The 24,744-nt window shown below is 36.7% G+C and overlaps 1 protein-coding gene across 5 annotated transcripts in view; it reads right to left on the bottom strand.

The window, feature by feature from the left end:
• ATP13A3 (ATPase 13A3) overlaps positions 1-24,744 on the bottom strand; it is a 61,221-nt gene that overhangs the window by 13,843 nt on the left and 22,634 nt on the right. For all 5 annotated transcript variants that reach the window (XR_005830588.1, XM_040612595.1, XM_040612599.1 and 2 more), the window contains exons 4-26: positions 23,024-23,197; positions 22,067-22,237; positions 21,676-21,746; positions 17,925-18,005; positions 16,209-16,278; positions 15,215-15,349; positions 14,385-14,457; positions 13,523-13,654; positions 12,319-12,498; positions 9,223-9,380; positions 8,378-8,566; positions 7,394-7,455; positions 6,697-6,847; positions 6,127-6,243; positions 5,099-5,116; positions 4,858-5,011; positions 4,651-4,771; positions 3,319-3,443; positions 2,208-2,386; positions 1,621-1,743; positions 1,457-1,536; positions 739-781; positions 528-637 (exon numbers count right to left, since the gene is read on the bottom strand). Coding sequence is in view for 4 of the 5 variants with exons in the window: in XM_040612595.1 (XP_040468529.1) it covers positions 528-637; positions 739-781; positions 1,457-1,536; positions 1,621-1,743; positions 2,208-2,386; positions 3,319-3,443; positions 4,651-4,771; positions 4,858-5,011; positions 5,099-5,116; positions 6,127-6,243; positions 6,697-6,847; positions 7,394-7,455; positions 8,378-8,566; positions 9,223-9,380; positions 12,319-12,498; positions 13,523-13,654; positions 14,385-14,457; positions 15,215-15,349; positions 16,209-16,278; positions 17,925-18,005; positions 21,676-21,746; positions 22,067-22,237; positions 23,024-23,197 (2,717 nt within the window). In the remaining variant the exon portion in view is untranslated. The remainder of the gene's footprint in view (positions 1-527; positions 638-738; positions 782-1,456; positions 1,537-1,620; positions 1,744-2,207; positions 2,387-3,318; positions 3,444-4,650; positions 4,772-4,857; positions 5,012-5,098; positions 5,117-6,126; positions 6,244-6,696; positions 6,848-7,393; positions 7,456-8,377; positions 8,567-9,222; positions 9,381-12,318; positions 12,499-13,522; positions 13,655-14,384; positions 14,458-15,214; positions 15,350-16,208; positions 16,279-17,924; positions 18,006-21,675; positions 21,747-22,066; positions 22,238-23,023; positions 23,198-24,744) is intronic.

Raw genomic sequence — 24,744 nt, 5'->3', positions numbered from 1 at the left:
AGTCAGCCACAGAGCTGCTGACTTCAGAAATGTTTCCAATTACGCATTACCTCATTAGTTCCACACAGACTTAACTAGATTCTTCTCTGGCTGACCTTTATCCAAAATTACTAACCAACTTCCAATTCTATAAGCAAAAATTGGTCAAACCCTATGTAGAAAATTTGTTTTCTACTTTGTACGCTGCTGAGCAGTTATCTGGAGAGTTTTACTGCTTCCAATTACACACAGCCTTTATGGAAACTAGTAGAGTCACAAGGACATCAAATTAAATATTAACATGTAGAAGCTTGCTCACACTCTAAAAAAATTAATTTTACATGGACAAAAGGGTTTGTAACAAAATACTACATCATTCTATGGCAAGACTTTTCTCAAAGTACCTTCATTAAAGAAACAGAACTACTAAAAATGTACGGCTTGTTCTTTAGTTCAAACTGGCCTCCTACAGCATCAAACATATACTAGTATAGGGTAGGCAAAAGGAGTTACACAGATGCAGTTAAGTTCACAGTAAGTGGCATTACCTGATCAGCTTTGGCACACAGGAAATACTAGGTGTCCTGGAAGTGAACGGTGATGCCACAGAAGCCTCAAGTTCAGATAAAGATATACCACCATGTGCCCTCTTCAGTGCCTGCCAGTTAATGTTGAAATAGAAAGAGCACATTTTAAAACCTGCTTTCAGCTGTAAAACATAACTGAACAGTTTTGTATGGAAAATAAAAATATACTTACGCCACAGTCATTTGCTCCATCTCCACACATGCCCACATAGTAACTATAAAAACCAAACAGATGTCAGCATTCTGAACCATTCCCTAACCATAGTCTGTTTAGCTTATTTCATTAAATACTTCTACATTATTTGACTTATTCGGGGTTTGCATAGTAATGAGTGACTGTTAATGCTAAAAGCAATTACTGTTGCCACTATACATACAAGGAAGTAGACAGAAAAGTAACATGACTTGGCCAGGTCAGCCAAACCAACCACGTTTATCAGCCCTCTATCATTCCAAGATGGTCTAAAGCGTCTTTGCTTTAGGCAGACAGACTTTTGTCTGTCTTGCATAGCTACGAGGCCTGACACCATACAGTAGTATACTGACCATGTATGAACAGAAGTCACCCAGTTAATAGCACTTCTGTAATATACAAAAGACATTCGGTGCATTTGTTTATTAAGCCAAGCAACCAGATTTATAAAACATGTTAGTCAGTTTAGTTATTCATTATTTATAACTTCATGAAAAGTCTGAAACTTTTACAACTAGCCAGCAGATGGTACTACTCTCATTCCTGCTCAGCTAACAGGCTGATTTACCAGCTCGGGGATGTTACATTAGCCCAGCCTTTTCATCTGGTAAAACAGCTAACAGCATACACAATTTTTTCTTCCTATTGCACCACTCAGTCAACCCTCCCGGCTTTCTATGCTTAAGCAAATACTTACTCTACATTTTGTAAAGCTTCCACCAACTGAGTTTTCTGATCAGGCGCCATGCGAGCAAACACAGTGCCATGTAACACAAGCTGGAAGACAGAAGATCTCTTAATGCTCACAGGGCAAAGTCTGTTCACCATCAAAAAGTGCCCATACTCAAGTAAAATGCTCACCTTGGGTACCAGGTCCTGAAAATGCTCCAGAATCACTGCAAATGACTTTCCATTCATTGCAAAATGGTATTTGGTCATCTGGAGATCCTCAAGGCTTTCATGGACCAATTTAACTGGAATATCCTATCAAAAGAAGTTTAACACTCTAGCTATAATGTATTTACACAGATACCTTGTAATTTCAAGCTAATACTCAGAGGAGTAATCCCACAGATCTCACAGTAGAGGAGGTTTCTAAGAATGTTACTTGAAAAAACCTCATACAATGAGAACACTTACTATTAAGAAAATACGGTTTAATGTTTCAACTGCAAGCAGCTAGAGCAGTCTTAAGAGATTGAAATGTGGGGGAAAAACCCTGCCTCCTGCACCACTAACATGTCAAATGTTGTATCACAGTTGAAAGACTATCTCCCCCAGCTGTTTTACTACTCTGGTGTTTTAAGATCTGAAAGTTAACAAGTACATCAATTCTGATTTGACATTTAACAGCAGATTTTCTATTTAATGGAATAAGATAAAAAGAAAGAAACTCAACAGTAAAACGAACTGCTTACACTTTAAGAACATAATAATGTTTGTATTACCTCTGAGTTTATGGCTGGTGATGAACTAGTGCATTTTGCAAGGGTATCTGCATAATGCCAGTTGATCCTGGCAGCCTGTCCATCCTTTGGAGGTAGTGCTTCAGCAATAATGACCTTATCCTGAGGTAGAATCATTCCACAGTCTCTGGCCACAGAGATAGCAGTTAACATGTTATCCCCTGTTAAACAATTGCATTTAAAAAGGTTTCAGTTAGAAAAGGATCAATAGTGTATACTGATACTCCATGTAAGACAAAACCAACAAAGCCAGTTTGAAACTAGGACTGCCTAACATACCAGTAACAACCTTGGGGCAAGCCAAGCCTACAGACAAAATTCAGAGCCTAGCCCATTAAACACCTCCTCGGCACTAACATCACTAGAAACTCCATATGCTTCTTCCAGCCATAAATATCTAGATTCTTATTGACCAGATCTTCGTATATATTGAATATCAGGCAGAAAACATGCAGCCATTTATAATACCGCTTTTTAAACACGGTCACAGAACATGCAAACACTAAGTTGTATTGCAAACCTATCAAAACATTATTCCAAAGTTGCAATAACTGTGATTTAAAAAGCAAGCACACATATTGCATGGAAAACACTGAGCATAGATATGTCCCTGTAAGCAGGCTAGCTAAGCCACTCTTACCACCCTCCCCCCCCAAAAAAAATAAAAAATTACTTATAATTCAAAATGGTAGGGACCCTCAGGAGGTCACCTAGTCCAATCTCCTGCTCAAAGCAGGATCAGGCATAATATTAGACCAGGACCTTGATCTAGTTTGACCTGGAAGACCTCTAAGGTTTTTCAGCCTTCAATTCAGTATAAAGTAACCTGTGCATGGAATCGGGGAGAGGAAGCTATGAAGTAGAGTTAAGCCCTATACTGGTTTCTCATCTCTGACTTACCAAACCAACTTTTATCCAAGAAGAAAGAGACTGGTGTCTGCATATTCTCACAATAGTTTCTAAACTTCCCTCTCGCTATAAATACAGTGTAATCCCAGCCTACTGACACTAAAAATTGACTTCATACACTGTAATTAAAGACCAAAAAGAGATGGATTTTTATTTTTTTGAGTATGAATGTTTAGATGCCAACCTGTAACCATGACTGTGCGAATGTTGGCTTTATGCAAATCTTCAAGTACAGCAGGGGTTTCTTGCTTCAGCTTGTTTTGCATTATAATTAACCCCATAAAATCCATGTTGCTTTCAATAGCATCTCTGTAGAAAAGGAGGCAAGGAAGAGAACACTGGAAGAATTAGAATTATTAGATGTAGCTTAAAAAGCCTGATTTTTTGTTTATCAAAGGGAGACGTTTATTTTTAACCACAAAAAGTAAAGGATTCGCTTTATAAAAAAGGACCCAAGTTTATATATAATCATTTATACTTATTTCCCTTCTTTTAATTGAACACCAGTATAACAAAATGTTTCCGCTCAAGCACAATTTTTAGTTTTTTTCCACAAGAACTCTTTCTAAAAGAAATCACATTCTCAAAAAGCTTATAGCTAGGAAAATATGCTCTAAAGCTAACTGCATTCACAGCCAAATTTTAAGATTTGTTCAGAATGCACATCTTCAGTTTCCAGATTAGCTAATACTTAACATACAAGTACCAAGTTGTGTTAACCAAGGCTAGCAAGATTAACAGACATTAGCCAATTAAATAAAGCAACTAATTAATTTTGGTTTACATGAAAGTCAGCGTATTTACAGGTCTTGAGTATTTTACTGCTACTGTAGATTTTTACACTTGAAATTGGAAAACCCATTACTCTCTGTACTGCTTTGCTAAAAGTTCATCTTGTACACAAAGCTGATACAAAAGAAGAGTCAAAACTGGCATTTTCATAGTGATGCTACACTTTCAAACACAATGGAAAAGATAGCATTATCTATAAAACTAGGACCAGCTGAAAAATAATTAACAGGAAATACTACTCTTTAAAGGAAGAAACCTTTCTGCCTTCCAAACCTTTCTGACAAGCTTTGCAATGAGAAAATGGACATGCTATCTATAGCAGATGAAGAAACTATATCAAACATGCACAGGAGACTTTCCACTATGTGCTAATATCTTTAATAGACACAGATGATAGAAGTATGTTCAAATACCAAAGAAATCAAATGAGGTTTCCTGCCACATTAGCATAAAACAAACACCATAAGAAATTAATATTGTAGTTCATTTCAAGATTAAAGATGTTCCTCATAATTCACATTATTGCAGAAAAACTTCTGTATCTTACATTTCTTTGTATTGTCCAGGGTACAAATAAAGAATGCACAGAACTACATATGTCAAGAGAGAAGAAAGCTAAAGAAGAGTAGTAATTGATTAAAACAAAAATAAACATTGCATAATTAATTCAAAGCATGCTCCTTTTAAAGCTTGTTACTCATTAAAAAAGTGAAGTCACTCTTACCTATTAATAGTCTGGACTTTGTGCCATGTAAGCTTAGACTCCAGTTTTCTGTGAGCAAGAGCGATAACTCGGAAGCCCTGCTTAGTGTATTCTTCCAGGACACACTCAAAGTCAACAGGAACTTTAAAGAGGTCAAGTTTAGAGTTATTAAAATTATTCAGATTACAGGTGAGCTACACAATAAATAAGAATAGTTTGTTCCTTTACCTGTTTCCTGCTTACACAAGCTGGCAATCACTTCAGGGGCACCTTTCATATAAGCATCCATTCTCTTCTCCCCTAGAACTCTCGCTATTACGCACATACGTTGCAGAACTGAAGAAAATGGAAACTGGCGCACAATTCCGATTTCATAACTGGTCTGTGTCGTACAGGAAGGAAGAAAAGGGTTACACCTATATACATTCTAAGAAAACAGGTACATGCTTAATTGAAAAAGCATACATACCGGAAGCTCAAACAGCTCCTAAAAAAAAAAGAAAAAAAAATACATTTACTGTAAATATTCATTTTTAAGTATTTTTTCAGCTACAAACTATTTAAACATAAATCAGTAAACACAGCACTCAATATAAATTCACATTGTATTTGCAATGGATTTCATAAAAGCTGAATACAAATATACTGCATCTGTTTAGCATCCTTTACTTTCAGTGAGAGACAGTAGAACTTCAGAGCTTGATTCCTTGATTAGAATTTGCAAGACCTTTCAGTCCAACCTGTGTCTGTTTAGTTATGTAAATGATTAAAGTGCTATGGTATTTGAGAATAAGGCTGTGATTATTAAGTACGTATTTTTTAAAAAATCATGTAATAAGTTTCGAGAATGTTCACATGTCAAGCTAACTACACAGTAATTACTGCTGTGCATTACATGGAGTTCTGAACAAAAAAAGACACTTCTATCTACTACAGAATAAGAGACATACAGAGGAACAAGCTTGCTATACCCTCCCACTACACTGCTCTGGATAGTCTGGTTTTACAGTCACATGCTTAAATATTCCCTCCTGAAGTATTAAAAAATGCTTCAAAATGCAGACAGAAGAAAATGTTAAATCTGCCAAGTACATTTTGATTTTAACTTGGCACTTAAAGCACACATCTCTAAGGTACAATGGTGGCAAGAATTCCATGCCATGCAGTGACATTAGCACACCTAAGCACTTCATTACCACAGTAAGAATTGGGTAATGACACTAACATTAAAATGTGTAAGCTCAAAAAGCATTACAGCACTTCATAACCAGTCCATAAGGGTAAAGCTGACAATCAGTCTGCTCACCTTTAAAGTAGCGTATACTGAATCACTACCTTCAACAACAGTTTAAACATCTTTTCCCTCTTTGCCATCAAAAACCACACAGGTTTGATCCTGTTTGAATTATATCAGCTAGAACCACAGCATACGGCAAAATGTGTGTGTTTAACACGAAGGACTACTTTAACTCAAATAATTGGTTTGAATTTTTATACCATTTCTTGATTTGTTGCTTGCTTAGATTCTGGGAGAAGTTGTTTTGAAGGTCGAACCACTGTCGGCATAATTCGATTATGAAGGGCTGTTTCTTCTTCAGTTGCTTCTTCTAAAATCTGTATTAAAAATAAGCAACTAATTTATACTTTCATTAACTTTGATCTTCTCATAATGTAATTTTCAGAAAATAAACAGGCTTGGAAGTCAGCCCAAAGTCCAATGATCTTTCTGAACAGGATTTCCTGTGAGAATTAAATGTCTTAATTTAGCAATTAACTTAAGATCCACTTCACTATTTTACACATTTATTCTATGCATTGACACTTTGCAACACGCATCAGAAAGACGTAAATTAGCTCTTCAGATCCCTTCAGTTCTATAAACTGTTGCACTGAACATATTTTAGGAACATTTTCATATTAAGACTTCCTTTGACACACAGGCGTTATCAAAAGCCCACCGTTTTACAGTTACAGCATATAATAGCTTATCCTGCACGTAACAGTGTAGGAAATCTCAAATTACCGACCTTAAAAACGTTGCACCTCTTGAAACAAGCACATACTTACCCATCCTATTGCTTCAAACATCTTCAAATCAAGCGGATCCCCCGAAAGTACCCCTTCAATTTTTGTAAGGGAATGACAAGTTGCCATGCAAGCAACAAACTCAGACTTCAGCAAGCTCTCACTGCAAGCCCTCTCTTCCGGCAAAAGGAAACTAAAACAATGAAGTAATAATATACTTAGCACTATAATTATTTATTATGAGCCAATTCAAAAGGTTTGTTTAGATTAGCAGAAGAAAATTGACTGCACAAGTCTCTTCACTTGTATTTTCACACATCACAGCAAACAGACTGAGACTCTGGGCTGGAATCTTCAGAAACAGTCACAACTTCCGTCTCCTTCAAAAACTGTGTTAACTCACTGTCTAGTTTGATTCCTTATATAGAGTCCTCTTGTCACTTTGTACTTTAGCAGCCCCAAAAGTCATCACTTAGGATTAAGGAAACATGCTGTACTTCAGCATTTCTGCAGTGTGAACCTAATGAGGTCTCAGGCTTTACAAATTAAATTCCACCTCAGCTGTGTAAGAGTTATGACTTGCATTACACCTAAACCATATTTTCAGTTGCATTCTTACAGCTCATTACAGAAATGCAAACATAGATGAGCTCACATTGAATTTTCTACTCTATTCTGCTGAAGCTGTTAAAGCATAACTAAGTATTATATTTTCTATCAGCTCTGAGCTTTTCCTTACCGAGCATTTTCCACCCGTTGAATTCGCCAAAGATCCAAGCCATCCTCAGTAAGTGTGCCAGTCTGCAAAATAAACCAAAGGGCATGGCAAGAAGAAAAAGCTTTCAGAAGCTAGTTATCCTGAGACACAGCAAAAATTAACAGTTAATTAACCAAATTACACCTGAACAATACACTTTTTTTTGTTTTCATCTAAAAATCAAGACTTCAGGACAGGAAATAGAGTATCTACCTTGCTTTTTGCTAGTAACTAAGTTCCAACTCTGTTAAATAACTTAAACCATTCAAAGCAATCATGCCTCTCCTTGGAGACAGGACAAATGAAACAGACCCTTAAATTCCAAGGATGACAGCTCAACATCTCTATGTTCAGGAGTTGGGAGCAACAGAAAAGAGGTACCAAACCCTTAGTACTACTTTCTTACATAGCTAAAACTGAAATATATTTATAAGGATAGCCATAAATTTTGTGGAGGTACTTAAGATTTCAGATAGAAATCTAAGGAGGAAAATAAATTTTATTTAAGAATTAGATAAAAGCAAACGATTCTGGCTAGTGGCATTACTGTCTTCCACTAATGTTCCTGTTAAGGAATAACAACAAAATACGCTGGTTTGGCTTTTCATTGAAATAAATGAAAATGAGAAACAAGTCTGACCTCACACTTCAATCTTCCACAAGCCTGTGTACTAAATAAAACTCTTAACAGACCCCAATTCTCACCTTCAGGGGTGCCAATAGTAAGTTAGTACTTTAGAGTCTTGAGATGATAAAACAGCTCTGTATTTTAACAACTTTTTAGAACAGACAGAATTAAGTGCATTACAGGTAGTAAACACTGAATACTTGGAAGCTAACGGGACAAAAATTATCTGATTTATACAAAAGCAATGAATTTTCCTGTAGCTGCCAGTCTGTGTGAATTCCCACTTATAATGCAACACCACTCCATGTGGCAACACAAAGTTTCAAAATTCGCCTAACCTTATCAAAACACACAAGATTGAGCTGGCCACAAATATTTATCCTTTGTGGGCTGATGCAGAAGATACCAATTTTTTTCAACCTTCTTTGTGCATAAACGATGCCAGCAGTCATGGCAGCAGGGAGCGCTGGAGGCACTGTGATAGTGATAATGTCAAGAGACTCAATGATGATGGTATGAGCTGGAACCTGCAATAAAGATCAGAGCTAATGAACAAGAACTCACTACTTAAGGATTCACTATCCCACCCAAACATGTAACCATAAGCAAAATCCACACGTTGCTTTCTCCAGTACAGCATGTTCTGGATTGCCCAGAAACCTAGTATAATCTTCACCCACCATCAGCAACCACAATAATCCAGTCCTAAATTATCCACCACCCATAACTTCAAGTTTTCACTATTTCCCCTGCAAATGCATTACTTCAACACAGTAACCAAATAATGCAAAATTTTTTGAGAGAAAAAAATTACCATTAATCAGTTATCAATTTCTTGGTAAGGATTTTTTTGCCTGCAGCATGCTTTAGATGTGCTGTTATCCTATTTCTTCCAACTAGGTATCAGTCAGATGGTAATCTTAGATATAATAAAGATAAAAGTCTAATAACTGGGTCAGTAGAAATTGAGATAAACTCAAATTTCACCGTAGTATATTCAAATTCCACTCCTCTGCTGAATTTTGTTCTCGGCAAGTTTGCCTTTCTCATTCCGTTGACATAAAATAAAGCAAAGACATTTTCACTTAAATACGAATTGTTTCTCATCATCTGAAGTGTGTTGGAAATTGCAACCAACAGTTTTCTAAAATATGGCAGTTGTGGACCAGAAATGAAAACATACCTCATTTAAGATGCTATTGACAACCGTGTAAAGAAACCCAATGCCTGCCACCACCACCAGAGACAGGAGAAACAAATAGGCATCTCTGTAGAGTTTAAAATCAGTTGGCTTGGGATATAGTATGGAACGAACAAGCTGTCCTTTAGCAGTACTAAAGCCTAGAAATCAAAAGGAGTCAGTTATTAAAAGTATAAACAAGAGCAAAGCTATCCAAATATATTTAAAACCTCAATGAAACCCTTAAGCTACTCATTTCATTAAGACTCTCAATATACAGTAACAGATGTTTTGCAATACTGTAATTAAGGTGCTTCAAAAATGTATATGCACATCTTACTAAGCGCTTCTCTCCCACGGCAAGGACATGCAGCTGATGCAAATGAACCTTTCTTCTACAGCAGCACTAAATCCTCAAATGATTTGGCCTGGAAGAGTTTGTTGTATTACATTTTGTCCCTCAAAGTGCAGAGCGAGTTGGTATGTTCATTAGTTGTCTAGTTAAGCCAGTCCTTGCAAAAAGCAAATGAATTATTCAGAGTCCAACCATAAGTACTCAAACAGCAAGCCTCTGTAAACTCCCTTGACAGCCAGAAAGAAAAAGCCAGGAAAAACCTGCAGTGCACAGTCACGTTTTGGAGAAACCTACCTCTTGATTGCGTTTTGACACCTAAACTAGGAGACTAGACTTTAAAGAGTCTTAAGAGTCAAACAACCCTGAGATCCTCCTTGAACCTTTGCCTCTGTATGTGAAGATGCCAACACAAATTTTGTATGTCCAAAACATTTGGTATCTGCTTAGACTTCAGCGTCTATTACTACAACCTCAATATCAGCGTCAGGTCTGCTGGCATTAGTCACAGCTCCTTAACAGCTTCTCCGTCTGCAAGCCATCACAGCAAAGGTTAAGCTTTCCACACCGATATCTGGCATTCAGGATTCTACCAGAATGAAGAAGCTATTGCATCAGCCTTCAAGAGGCTAAGTTCGTCACAAGTGGAACAAGGCGTGAAGCCTCCAGGCTTTGAATTTGCTACTGCAGAATACAAACCATGAGCCTGTTCAGAGAAGCTCAGCATGTCAGTATGTACTCAAGTATTTAGCCATGAATGCTTTGTAATTCGACACAGCAGTAAAAAAAAATATATATATATCAGAACTAATTAAGTTTTGTTTTCGTTTTTAATGGTTTTGCAGAATGTTCTGTGCCACATAGGCTAGAACACAGCAGGGTAAAACAATAAATTAAAACCTCATGTGGTGTCTTGAGAGAACACACTGGACAGATAGCTCTACTGCACGCTTCTGTTTGCTAAAAAAAAAAATAAAAAAATTACCAGTTTGGAATTCTTTAGAATTACAATAGAAGCCACAATGACAGACACATTAACATATTTATGAACTGAGTTTCAGGAGGAGAAAAAAAACAACCACCAAAAAACCAACAAAAAATAATTTAGTTCATCAGTATTTTATGTGTGTTTCAGCTGTAACATCAAACATTTCATGTTAAAGGCTTGTTACACTGTCACGTTAAACTGTCAATACAGTCCCAGCAGATCAATCTCGTATCATGGTATATAACAAGATTAAGACTACATGTCTTTGCACACAACCATATGGAGTTCTGCTCTCTTAGAATTCTTTTAAGGACTAAATTCTCTAGTACCTTCAATTTTGTGGCATCCCCCTCCCTTAGACGGAGGGATTTTTACTTATCTCACTAGAAACAAATTAATTCTTACTATCAAACACCTTAGGAGCAGGAAGCTACAAGTGCTGTGACATCTAACCAGCTCTGTGGAGTGGGAAATTCCCTACTTGCCTAAAAGATGTCCCTGTAAACCAGACAGGAGAACACAGAGGATTTTGTATCCTTTTGCTCCTATCTCTACATATAGTCATAGCAGACAAGAGTACCTGCCCATACATAAAATCTGAACAAGGTCCACAAAGCTAAATTCATCCTGTTTACAACATAGGAGCTAACTGCCCTGTCATGGGCAAAGAGCAAATTAGAAAATTACTTCAGATGGCAGGGCAGTAAGGCTCAGTGTGTTGGAAGCAATTACAATTCTCCTTGTCAAATTTCAAGACCATGGTTTCAGATTTTAAAAAAAGCATTATACTTCCCACAGAGCAGAAGTAGCAAGTCTTCAGCTGTTCATTTCTGTTGCTGTTCTGAACCATCTATCTGTATATACACATCAGGCTGGGCACAAACTTTCTTATTTAAGAAACAGAAGTTGAGATGGATATTATTAAAGGGGAGATCTGTTCAAGGGAAGAGAAATATTTTTCTTCGGGAAAAAAAAACTAGAAAGACATTTAATGAATTTAACAAAAAAAACCCAGAACGTTTACGGCTAAAACAGACTAATAGAAGGTGATGACATTAGAGAAAGAGGCTGCTGATTAGGATGAAGTTACTTGCTGGAAAGCTTGCTTTAAGCAGCATTCTAGTCAATGTAGTCAAATTTATTCTAACAAATTTTATTATAGCTTGGATTATAGCTTACATTCACCTATTTTGTGGTGGTTTTCTTAAGATCATTTTTGTAAAACAGTATCCCGCAACTACACTCGTCTGTTTTTAATAAAACATCTGTATTATCTAAAACCACACCTTTAACACGTAAGTAAGGACTGCTGTAGAAAGGGCTACATCAAACACATTTTTTAAGCAAACGTTATGTGCTTTGACAAAACTATGGGCAAAAGAAAAGACATTGCCAATGACTCCACTAAAATAACCCACTCCCCACTACTCCCCCACAATCCAACGGTATGCCAAACCTTTCAGAGAGGCATATATAGATTAACCAACACACAGCAGAAGACATCTAAAGGATCTGAAAATGCATTCAGATAAGTTTTAAATTGATGCTAAAGACTGACCCATTTTCTTGCTTGCCAATTGATACTCTCCAGGCCACTATCTAGTCCTATTACTGGTTTAAAGACATGTATCAAATTCTTTGGGTTGTACTCATTTATCCAAGTTTAGCAACACTCAACACAATACTCCAAAGTGTTAGTTGACATACACCTACAGAAGTGAGCAGCATGTTAACAAGCAACACACTTAACAGTCGATACCTGTTCTTACTACTAGAGCTTTGACCAATTCTCCAGTATAAAAACGGGTTTGGATGACATTGGTTCCACAGAACAAAGTATGTCGTTTATGCACTTCTGGGCTGTATATTTCATCTCCCATTGCTTTCGGATATTCTGAAGGATTTGGTAGATTAATCTTTGTGACAGGAACACTTTCACCTTAAATGGAAAAAAAGTATCTAAACAAGATCAAATAAGAACAGACATTTTCTCCTTCACAGCTTTAAACAATATAAACTCACTTGATCAGCACAAAGGCAGACTTATGGAAGAAGTCATCTTCCTTTCAGTAGGTTATTAGGTAGACGCACCTAATTAGCCTCAGCTCACCAGATTTCTTATCCAAATCTTATTTAACTCTATTCTTTATTCACCAATACAGCTTTTGTGCCTCTTACTTCAAATCATATCGACGTAAAATAGAGTTCATTAAAGAAAACAGGACAAGCTTCCTTCTGCTGCAAGGCATCACCATCACCTGATCCTTACTCAGAAAAAGTAGAAGCTGAAGAATATTATTCTCAGCTCCTTTGGTGGCTGAGTACACTCAAGCTAGGGCTGCAATCGATCTTTATCAGTTGCTAACAGCAGCAAGAAGCTCAAGCACATTCAAAGAATTGAACATGATAAAGCACACATTCTTTGAACTACAATTTTCTAAATGCTTCCAGTTTGGACAGATTGTCCTAGGAATAACAAAAACTCCATCCTGTTCAGTGAAGCTGTCCCTCAAATACATCAGGTCCCTAGTTTCAGAGTATGCAGGCACAACTTGAGATAATTTCTGTTTTTAAATACAGCAGAACACTCCACTCACTACCTTCATTCTTGGAAACAGCTAAAAAGCTTAGGGAAAAGCTTTCTGAAGAAACACTGCAAAACTCAATCTGCACTGAGAACACCAAGTCAAGAGGCAGAAAGACAAACTGTCAAGAAGAAAGCTTTTCAGCAAGAAACCATCACTCATTTTTGGAGTTGCCTAAGTAGTACCAGGTAGCTGTTGCAGATAAACAAAACACAAGTACTTAAGTATGTACTTAGAAGTATCTGTAATTGCAAGAACATCCACATTTCAAGCAAAATAAGCATATCCACTTCTGCTAGAATGTACTGCAAGTCAAGCATGCACACAGCTACAAACCAGTATGTTTAGCCACGCAATACTGTATCAAGTTTACTTTACCTGTTAACATACTTTCATTTACAATGCAAGTACCACTAAGAAGTACTGCATCACAGGGCATAATTGTCCCATTAGATGGAATCAACATGGTATCTCCAGGCACAAGGTCAGTGGAAAGGATTTCTTCTGTTTCTGAGTGTTAAAACACAAACAAGTTTACCTGCAAATAGCCACCATCTACAAAACCTGATAAAAATCCTCATGAGCAAAGACCCAGGTGGTGACAATTACAATTATACTCCATTTTATTAATGGCATTATGAAAAGTTTTCTAAAAGATACAGAAAAAGTCATTGATAAGCCCAATTCCATCACAGATTAAACTCGAGAGCACATGGCTATAGTTCATAATAATAAATTGATCAGGCTTGTACAAAAGATAATAACAATTAACTACAGTATGACTTCAGCATAAAGACACGAGTCCAATACAAACGCATGTCTTACAAAACAGTATCACACACCATAACCTAACCATCTTCAACTACTGCAGTATCCAAACAAGCAAAAGTCCAGAAATCAATTTGCAGCCCCTCCTGGGTAATAAATTGCAATGGAAACCAAACGCATGCACATCTTTAAGCTAAGAGAGAAACTACAATAACAGTTATGTATCTAGATTGGTAGATAATGAGAAACAGGAGCAGGCCAAGCACCTAACCTAGAACAAACCTTGAAACTAGAAGGATAATCCTGAACAGATGACTATCCTAAGTTCCACTTTGCAACTTCTCCATTTCCCATGCAATTTTGCTAAATAATGCAAGCATTTCAAGCTGGTCAAAGAAAACCCAGATGCATGATGACTTTACACTCACACTTAATGAATAATTTAAACTTCCAGACCGCCTGTGAGATTTACCTTGATTTCCTCTGCAGACAGAAACCCTTACAATGCTGTGAGCTGCTACCATGTCATGTAACATAACATATTGCTGCAAAGGGGAGAAAACAGTTCATTATTAGAAGCACAGCTTGTTTTCTAAACACACATTCAGTCTCTTCAGGTAGAGGTCATAAAATTCTTTACTTATGTTCTTTTACAACAAAATGTTACTCGAAACATTCTCTTGAACATAGTTTAAGAAACTTATGGGCAAATAAAAGTTTGAGTGCATCAACCTGTACAGGTTCCTACTTTTTTTTTTACTAGAAGCAACTATACACACATAAAATGTTACAGATACATTTGGTCATTAACATACATAAGTAAAAAGTGCAGTAGTTGCATGAATCTGGGTAAGTAAGGTTTTTTTTTTGTCTCTGGTCTGGATTCAGAGATTGCCATTTAAAAGTAATTACTATGATTTCCATCAGCTACAGCAAAGTCTACAGAGAAAGAAGCATCACCAATTTAACAATCCACACACTTGGCTGGCACTCAGTTCTGTTGTACTTTTTCAAACAGAAGAAAATAACGCAAGATGGAATCACTACTGTCAATACAACTTTGTACATAAACTTGTGTCCAGATCTTATTGAAGTATTTTCCATACTGATCAACAGTACGGAAAATCAGCAGAGAAGGGTCTCAAAGAACTGTAAATTCAAATTCTTTCAGCTCAGAGGGAAACCGTAATGATATTCTATCTGTATACCTCTGAAATTCTGAAAGATTTGCAGGCAATTTCACATCAAAATAAACCCATCAGTAAAAAGCTGAATAGATTCATCTGTTTTCTTTGAGCTTACCTTTCTAATGGTGTAGAGTGAGCTAACAATGGATATTACAGACATGATCACAATTGCTAATGCATAGTAGTGATATTCATCAGTGATCCACAATATCACACTGAACAACTGAAAAATGTAAAAAGGGTTGAGAACCTAGAAGAATGACAGAACATTAAAGTTACACCAAAAGGTCGCATGTATTCTCCGTCAGAAAAGAGTCAGTCATCCTCCTCCCTCCATGGAGGAGATAAAGCTTTCAATTCTTTATACATTTTGTTTGTTTTGCTAAACTGATCCCTCTTCTTCACTACTTCCTCAACCCCTCAAAAGCACAGTTCTCACTAAAATAATACAAGAATACATACTTCTAAGACTGCGTGCATTTTCCCATATATCTCAAAGCAAAATGATGGGAACATCTGATACACCTAAGTTCCAATTCTTAAATTAATTTGGATGTTATTATCTACTTCTTATTAATAAATGCACTGACACCTCAAGTTCTCACTCCATTAGTTTAGGCTGGAGAGTTTCTTTGTCCACGTTCCTATCATGCGTTATTACAGCACACATGTAACAAGTTAATTATTCAAATCCACCTGACACAAGGAAAATTAAACAAATCCAACAGAAGTATATGCAAGAACAGATTTGATTTGATGCATAATGCTGTAATGTATAATCCCTGGGCTGATCATGGAGAACACAGTCATTTTACATTTGAAATTAACAACAAAAAATAAGATGCAAACCCTCTCAAAGAATTCTGACACATTTTCTAACATCCTCGCTAAGGCACCAGGTTATGAACTCTGAAAAACTTACAGCTAAGGCCTCTAAAGTTTGGAGAGCTCAAAAATAAAGGTCCATACCATTTTGCTTTATAGTGCTGGGCTCTTGGGGAAGGTTTCTGGTTTATGTTACTATCTGAAGATCAGTCCAATAGCCATTGTACTTAAAGTAACTTTTAATTATATACTCTTTTTTAAATTTGTTAAAGTAAAGATCTTACCTCCTTAATCAGAAGCTTAAAAATGGAAGGCACTTTCACAGCAATTTCATTTACTCCATAGAATGCTTTTCTGAATTAAAAAAAAAGAAAAATATGAAGACAGTTAAAATTTTTATTAGAAATCTTACTGACTTCAAATTCCATTAGTATGAGAAAGTATAATATAATAGCTAATCAGTGGCCCCTTTCATTTATCATATTGTTTCAAAAGGTGTTTATTAGAAAACATTTACCTAGGGAGATATTCCAATACAAAGATAATTACTTTATACGTGAATTTATAACTTAATTTTAGGTTCTTTCAAAGTAAGATTTCCCTGTAAACTCTGTATAGGTCCAATGTTATTAAACATGTCATTCTGAAAGCCAGCATGGGGTTCTCATTAACTTAAGCTCAAACAAGTATTAACTCTTACCCTGCAGTAAGACACTATTTTAATGGTCATGTATCTTAGTTTTATTCTTAGCATGAAGAAAGGCAAATCATGAAAGGGGGGACAAGAAACTAATCTCTGATGGGATCTGAGCTGGTTAAATGACATTGACATGAAGAGACCCTTAACAGATGTTCTTAAGGAAAAGCTTCTACTGTAGGAAAAGACACAAAATGACAGAAAATGGAATGATAAGCAAGCAGATGCTTCTGTATTTTAAACCCTAAGAAGGTCTCATTTGCAAAAAGCCAGGCAGGAATGCAAGTTTGGGTAGTGTATCAATAAATCAGAACACCCGTAATTAAGTACATATCTACAATTTCACAATAAATATTCCAGCTTGCTGTTCACATTTGAGAATAAAGCCCTGAACTATGTTCCATTCCAGTTACATTTTAAAGGTTTTTTCTAGACTAAGTTCCTCTCTAACTATGCACTTCAGCTGTGTCCCTCGAGAGGCATATCTACACTATTAGTCTAAAATAGTATGTTACAAAATTAATATATTTTCCCCCAGTTATTTCTTGCCAACCAAAATTAAAAGAAAAAGTGGGGAATGCATTTAGCCCCAACCAGCCAGAGACAGACCCAAGCAAGTTACGGGACACACCAGTGATACTAACTAAGCTTTTAGAATTAAAGCCAAAGTCCTGAGACCTGGGAAGTTTCAGCCTGATCTTCCTAAAAGAAAAAATCAGTTACAGTTTAGGCTAGGTGTCCTGCTTCCTGGCATCCAATATTCCTTATTATCCATCTAGCACACTATCCCCTCTCTCACAATGACCATTAACCAAGGATGTGAAAGAGAACAAGCAGCAGAGTGATCTCCCTCAGCGTTCCCTTCAAGCCTTCAACAATCTGCAGCTTGAGACAAATGACCAGCTTTCCAGCTAAGGAACCCTTGATGGACTTTTCCACTGAAAATCGGTTTATTTGCCTCTGAACCCATACACACCCTTCAATAATGACAATATGCTATGGTAACATTTATGTCATTTAAAAGCGAGTTATATGGAAGGAATAATATTCAGAGATACATTCTGAATTACTTTAAGCAACAGTTCCACTTCCCATGGTCAGTGTAGTTTGAGAAAAGTCAGTCAACACAATATCAAGAATCTAGTTCCTACTCAAGTACAGGTAACAAGAACTTCATACGTTAACAGCCTTCTTCGGAGGAAGTGTAAGAGCCTGTCTGTAAACACTAACCACTCAACTGTCTTCTAGTTTGCACCAGTATTGGAACAAAAAAACATTCTTCCCTCAAATACTGTAGTGTTACCTGTATTCATGCATTCCCTTTGTCAGTCCTCTGCCGTGTTCATTATGAATTGAAGAACAGAATGTAGATTCATCTAGGCCTCTAAGTAAAGGAAAAAAGTCAATGAGTTATTTAAGAAACCTGATATTTAAAATTAAGTATTCAGTAACTCAGAAGAGCTAGGTCTTTGCCAAGAGCTACACTGAATTATAAAAGAGCAAAGTCTACGGATTACTGTTTTTCTAGCTATTTTTGTCACAACTGCAGATACCAATGAGATGTTAAAACCAGTTCCCTCCTTGACACATCTTACTCAGGACAGTCATACCTATTTCAGTCAAAATGGAGATATACTTAAAAATTAAGTTAAATACTAGCATAACGCGTATTCAAAGGCCTCTAAAAAGTAAGTTTATAAAGCATTATATGAACATTATATGAAATCAATATGGATTAATATTTCTTCAAATTATCATCATTTGTCTCTAGCAATGGAAGCAATTTGGAAACAATTATTAATCAATTTATCAAATCTATACTGAAGCTATTTTGCAGCATCTTGGTATCAAATTTTATCCATGACTAAGTAAAGTACAGTCTACATTTTAAGTACTTCCTTATCACTGGAAGACTCATTTTCACAGGACTTTTCCAACTGCTGTGAAAGCAAATGCTCTGATTTAGAAGATCTGCAGATTAGCAAGCACACCTGTAGCATCACTATGTCTACAGCTACAGGATCATTTCAACTATCAGACTCAGTAAATCAGACCTACCATGCCAAATATCCAGGCGTTTTCTAGCAGACAGACTTTGGATGCACAGGCAAACAAACATCACTACCTTCCAAAAGGCTTTCACAGATGACATGACAAAGCCAGCACTATTCAACACAAGTCTTTTTTCACATCGGGTATCTATTAAGTTATCTACCAAAAATGATTCCGTTGACCCAGTGAAAAAAACCTCCTTGTGCATACATGGAAATCTCTAGAATGCAGGGAAAGCTTTATAAACATCTCCACTATTGCCAATGCTAGGCTCATGTTTCCACCAGCATCTCATAAAAGAACAGAAGGTGAAATTGCTAATGTATTAATCTGGCCACAGGTTTAGGTTGCTCTAAAATTTTTCAAGTTCAAGGATTTTAAAATTATGATATTTAGATGAATAAATATACAATTCTCTGTTAATAACTGTGCCTTTCATCCCACTCTATCCCAAATTACCTGATTTTTCTTTTCCTGCATGAAAAGGAATGTAACAGTGGGCTTAAGAAGGGTCCTTAACACTAAGTACTTCATATGTAAACATGAATACCTATGCGTGTAATGTCCACGCAAGACAAAGCTTCTCGCAGGATGTTATCTGCCTTTTACAGTACTGTTACAGTAGTGAATTCCCAGGGCATTTAAAAAAATCCCTGCATGCACACAGTTTATTACATAAAGCACTCATCAACTCACTCAGAGGTTCAGTTGACACTAGCTAAAACAAACAGACATAGAAGGTCAAAGTTGCATCCTCTTTGGCTGTGCGACCAAGTCTGATTTAGTTTAAGAACAATTACACTTGCATTTCCTGTGTTTAAAACAGTGACCTTAGTATTACATTATTATAAAAAGAACAATGATATGGAACTCAAGTTCTCATAACCGAATTAGTGGTCCAAGAAAACTTTATTTGCCTTCCTTCTGTATTATTCTAAGTCTTTAATTATGTGATCAAACTGTTCTGTCTCTGGATACCTGCGTAATGAACTGCACTGAGTGAATCTATCTTCATGATGCAGTATTGTGCTTAGATCACAACTATAGCTGTGTTTCTTGCCTTACGGATTATACTATAATAAAAGAAAAAAAGCAGGAAACAAAGTAAGCCTTCGGTCTCATATACCACCTCTTTACAAATACTAACTTGATTCTCAACCATGTTACTACCTAATACCAATTTCTGTTTTTTACATAAACTGAAGAGCAGATTAAGAAGTATCTCTGTTAAGGACAAATTTTTAAGACACTTTTTCAAAATATTCATCATTCCTTAGTTCAGCTGTTACCTTGCAGGTGGTACCTAGTACTTCACTACATGATCACACACAATTTTCACTTTTTTAGGCAACAGTTATAGCAAACTCATTCTTATCTGACCTTGTGCAAAAGTGACTTAGTACTCTGCCAGTATTGGATATGTCTCAATCCAGCTGTTTCTCCTGTTTATTATCCAATTGCTAAATAATGGCGTGCAGCCCAGCTACAGTACCTGACTGAACAAGTGGTCAGGGCTCAGTCATTGCTAATACATCAAACAAATGAAAGTTTGGCATATCAGCAAGAATGCAATTGAATAAATGCTCACATAACTTCACAGGCATATCTGAGATTTTTCCAGGGCTTATAAATTGGCTGAGTTATCTCAAGAACATCAAAAGGCACAGTCAAACAGCCAACAAATGCCAATTTTCAAGTCACTGCTTTAATGCTAAGGAACAACATTTTTTCTAAACACATGGAGTCATATGGTTTTTTTTCCCATACCTGTTCTTAGCATGAAAATTTAGGTTTGTGTCTTTTTTTTAATCTCATCTATGGGAAATATTCCCCCTGAACAGTTTAAATTAGCAACACTACAAGCATGGAAACAAGACCCTGTAATGCAAAATGACAAGCGTCACTACCTGTAAGACTGTGATTCAAGGGAGGCTTAACATAAAAAATGCTTATGTTTTTAATTATTTACGTATGAAGTGACAGATTTACACCCTTCCAGAGGAGCGCTCAGGTTTGTAACTGCTTGTATTATGATCATTTCTTTAAACTGTTGTCATTGCTGATAACTTGCCATACTGTTTTCACACACTTTTTTCAAAAACGTTAAGAAATATCTGCAGAGTATGTTTCTTCTTACAGAAATTTTGGCTATTTTTCTCCTTCAGTCACTGGTCATTAATTTTGTCTATATGTAGTGCTTGGACTTTTCCACATGATGATTCAATGCAGTGAACTTTGATTTAGGTTAAAAAGAGGTTATATTTCTGATCTGAAGTTCTCATTTTAACAAGTAGTTTTCAGAGAAGTCTGTATTCATTTGACTTGTTAGCACTATGATAAGGCCATATCAGTGGCATCAGAAAAAATAACTTTCTTCTCAAGCCTAACACCCAGCAGCACTGTTGCATGACAACAGAAAATATGGTGTATCATATTCACTGAGCGCAGCTAGTACTGTCTACTAAAACCCATTTTCTATCAATGGAAGAGATCTGGTTTTGTTACTAAAAAGTAACAAGAACCAAATCCAGCTCAACTGGACTAAAATGTAGCAACAGACCTACACAAAGATGAGCAACAGGGTATTCAGTGAATTCCCCTCTTCCTAGATACTCCTTCTGGGTCTAGCTCAGCAGCAATGCAGAAAATACAAGTTATTCCATCAGAAGGAAAGTTTTTAAGAGTTTATAGAAGGAGAACTACTGTCTATAAACAGGTGCTCTGATTCTCAAATAACACTCCAAGAGCAGGCAAAAAGCCTGCAGAGGCATGCAGCCTGTCACCCTATACGAATCATGCTTGATAAAGGTAGATTAAACAAATACCTTCCTTCCAAAGTCACACAGAGTTAAAATTTCCCTGCTCTCACTGTGGTTCAAACAAAGACTCAATGAAATAAAACAGCTGGTCAGAATATGCTACCAATTTTCACTACGTTCTTAGGCATGCTATTGCATTAAAAAAAAAAGTTTGAAGCACAACACAAAAGAAAATATTCTTACCGTACAACATCAAAACTTTGAACTGAATCATTCCAGAAATACTTCACGCTGTGATGTGTGAAATAACGAATCTGCAAGAGCAACAGACACACATATTAAACTAGCACTGCTTAACACCTCTCTTCTGACTGGCTTTATTCTGAACAGCAACAGAATGAATTTAGAAAAACTTCACTGAAAAATGAATACTTCTCTTTCAAAATAACCTTCCAAGTATTCCACAATTTCCAGTAACAGCTTATTGAGGAAAAGATTCGTGCTCCACCCAAAGAATGAGTTAGCCTTTTAGACAAAAGTGGCAGTTCACATGTGCTGTGTTCTGTGTGTTTACTCTAGATACTACTTCAGATACTTTGAAAATTAGCAAGTGTAGTACTGCAGGTTTACTTACAGGCAAATATTTTTTCAAATCATTTTTATTCTCTTCTGCAGCAGAATCACAAAAATGAACAGCATGGCCATTTGAAACCTTGTGTACAGTGGCGTTAGGATTCTGTAAAGGATTGGCTACCAAAGAAGGCATATTGCGAACCTTTGCACAAAACCATATCTTGAATTCATCCTTAAAAAAGAAGGAAAAAACCAAGCTGGTTGAAACAGCATTTAAGCAGCATTTATTGCAACAGTTGTAGCAAAACGTGTCATCAACAGACCGGAGATTAGCAGAGCCCACACACAACCACAGAAGATAGCCCCAAGTTAACAGCAGCTACCTTAAGAATACATTTTCTTTCCACAATTCTAAAAGCGTATATTTTGCACTGCAAGATTTTTGGTTTTGTTTTAAGCAATGAGTCTTGGTACTTGAATTTTGACACCTTCAGCCCTTCACAATTTAATATAGTAGTTCTATAGTTGGAGGAACTATGGGATTCCTATGCATTCAGCTGCACTCACCCTGCAACTTCAAGTAACACAGATCATAACCAGGGATTGTACACAGCATTTGTGCAGGAAGAAAATCACCTGAAATCAAGCCACACTTGGGTCCATAGTTACACCTTAATTCAACAAATGTGTATTTGCTGAACAGGGGAAGGAAAACCTGAAAACCATGTTATTGGGTTACATGAGCGAGGCATCTGTTCTGTAACTTTTGATGACAACCACATTCATGTACTTAATTCTTAAAATCCAAAAGCAAAGACTTTCTTTTTGCTATGTCCTCTGCAAACAGCTGTCAGGCGTCTCATATGAGCAGCAAATTTATCTGCATTACCAAGGAGCACAGTTCTGCAGTGCTGTAAAACAAAATCATCGCAGGCAAGGATTTGCTTATTTTAGCAAGCAGCGTGAGGGATGCCAAACAACTGCAAACTGGGAGAAGCGCACCCTCCTATAGACTTACAGTTGTTCTCAGCAGAACCACTTCACAGTCTTTAAGCGTAGTCCTTTTGCACGTTGCTTTCACACGCCACTGAGGCATCCAGTAGAGGAGGAGGAGAAGAAAGCCACCAGAAAAGATCACTCCTACAGTAACTAGCACCAACTTCCAGCGACACAGATCATAGCCATAGATCTCCTGCATGGAAACAGGGAAACAAATAACAAAACAATGACCCTCTTAATTACTCTGACTCGGGAAGCCAACGTTAATTTTTCATATAGTGCGGTACTTAAAGCAAATCAAATTTCAAAGCTATTTTCTCCTTTTGCTTTTCTAGGGGAAGGTAAGTTCTAAAAGACTTAATACATCGTGGAATGGCAACAAAAAGGAACACTGTTTCGCTCTGTCAGAAATACAAATATTAGTAATAGCCTGACAAAGGCAGAACATCCACATTGTTTAAAACATTTCCTTGCAGGACCTGTCTCCTCTCTGCACTGCTCCCTAAGGCCTGAGGGTGCAGCACAACCTGCCTTAACTAAGTGAACAGCAGAGTTTTTGACCATAAAACAGCACAAGTCAGCTAAGTACTTAAGAGCAAAAGTCTGTGTGGTTTTGTCAAATGCTGATTTTACCACAATAGCATTTGACCAGCTAGCACGCGTAGTTTTGAATTACTGGTACTAGCTGTATTTCATACTTTCTAAACAAGCCTGTAAATATATTTATCAAATACTGCTTTTTAGTAGAGAAAGTGGCTTATTTTGCCTGCCACTTAACAAGAAATGCTACTGTGAAACATTAGAAACAGCAAGCCATGCTGTCAAAGGTTCTGTAACTTGCACCAGCTGGAAAGATCCTCTTCTCCCATTTAAAAAAAAAAAAACAAAAACCAAACAAAAAAAAAAAAAAAAAAAAAAAACAACCAAAAAACCAACAACCCACAAAGTATTAAGTGTGCCTTGGTCAAAGGCAAGTACCAACTTAACCTAATGACAGCCAGGAACAGAAAATAGTTCAGTGACTTTCTGCATGCTGTGTTAGATTCCCGAGTTTCACATTACATCATTAGATTATATTTCCTGCTGTAAAAGGGCAGTGAAGTTTCCCATTGAGTCCCACCCACATTGTTCATATTGACACCAACTTTTTGCAATTTTTTTGCGCTTTTCATTAAACAGTATCAGAAATTGCTCAAATTCCTTTCCTAAGAAAAGGCTTTTCAAAAAGTTTGTTTTGCAGCCTTCTCAGCTGACAAAAAGCATAGACAAAACCCATTCTCTGTTACCCCCAAAACACTGGAGCTAGTATTCACTCTTTACCAATAAAAACAGGTGGGTGAAAGATAGTGTGAGAGGTTAATACTTCTTTTAAGGCAAAACAAAGTTATTTCCTCCAAAAAGCATTTGGTTTAGTGATCAGACCATAAGCATCTCAGTTTCATTTTTTGTTGTAAGGTGTATTTGCTTACTCTCCATATCAGAGCTAGTCTGGCGAAGAACAGCTTTTCCTAGCAGCATGCACAAAGACAGAACAAGGACTTCAATTCACATGAATCTACCGTTTTTTAAAACAATTCCTGTATACCCCAAGTACTTTCTGCTGTCTCTAGAAAGGGCTAGAAATTTAAAGATCAGCTGCCACTATTTTCCTGTCAAAGCTAACTGCTGCATCTTCCAGGACAAATGAAGAGAGATAATTGCTCTGGTAGGAAGGAAAGTTTATGTGCTACCAAATAACCA

Source organism: Falco naumanni, chromosome 13 (genome assembly GCF_017639655.2).
Source record: "Falco naumanni isolate bFalNau1 chromosome 13, bFalNau1.pat, whole genome shotgun sequence".
NCBI lineage: Eukaryota > Metazoa > Chordata > Aves > Falconiformes > Falconidae > Falco > Falco naumanni.
This window is presented reverse-complemented; position numbering and strand designations above follow the sequence as displayed.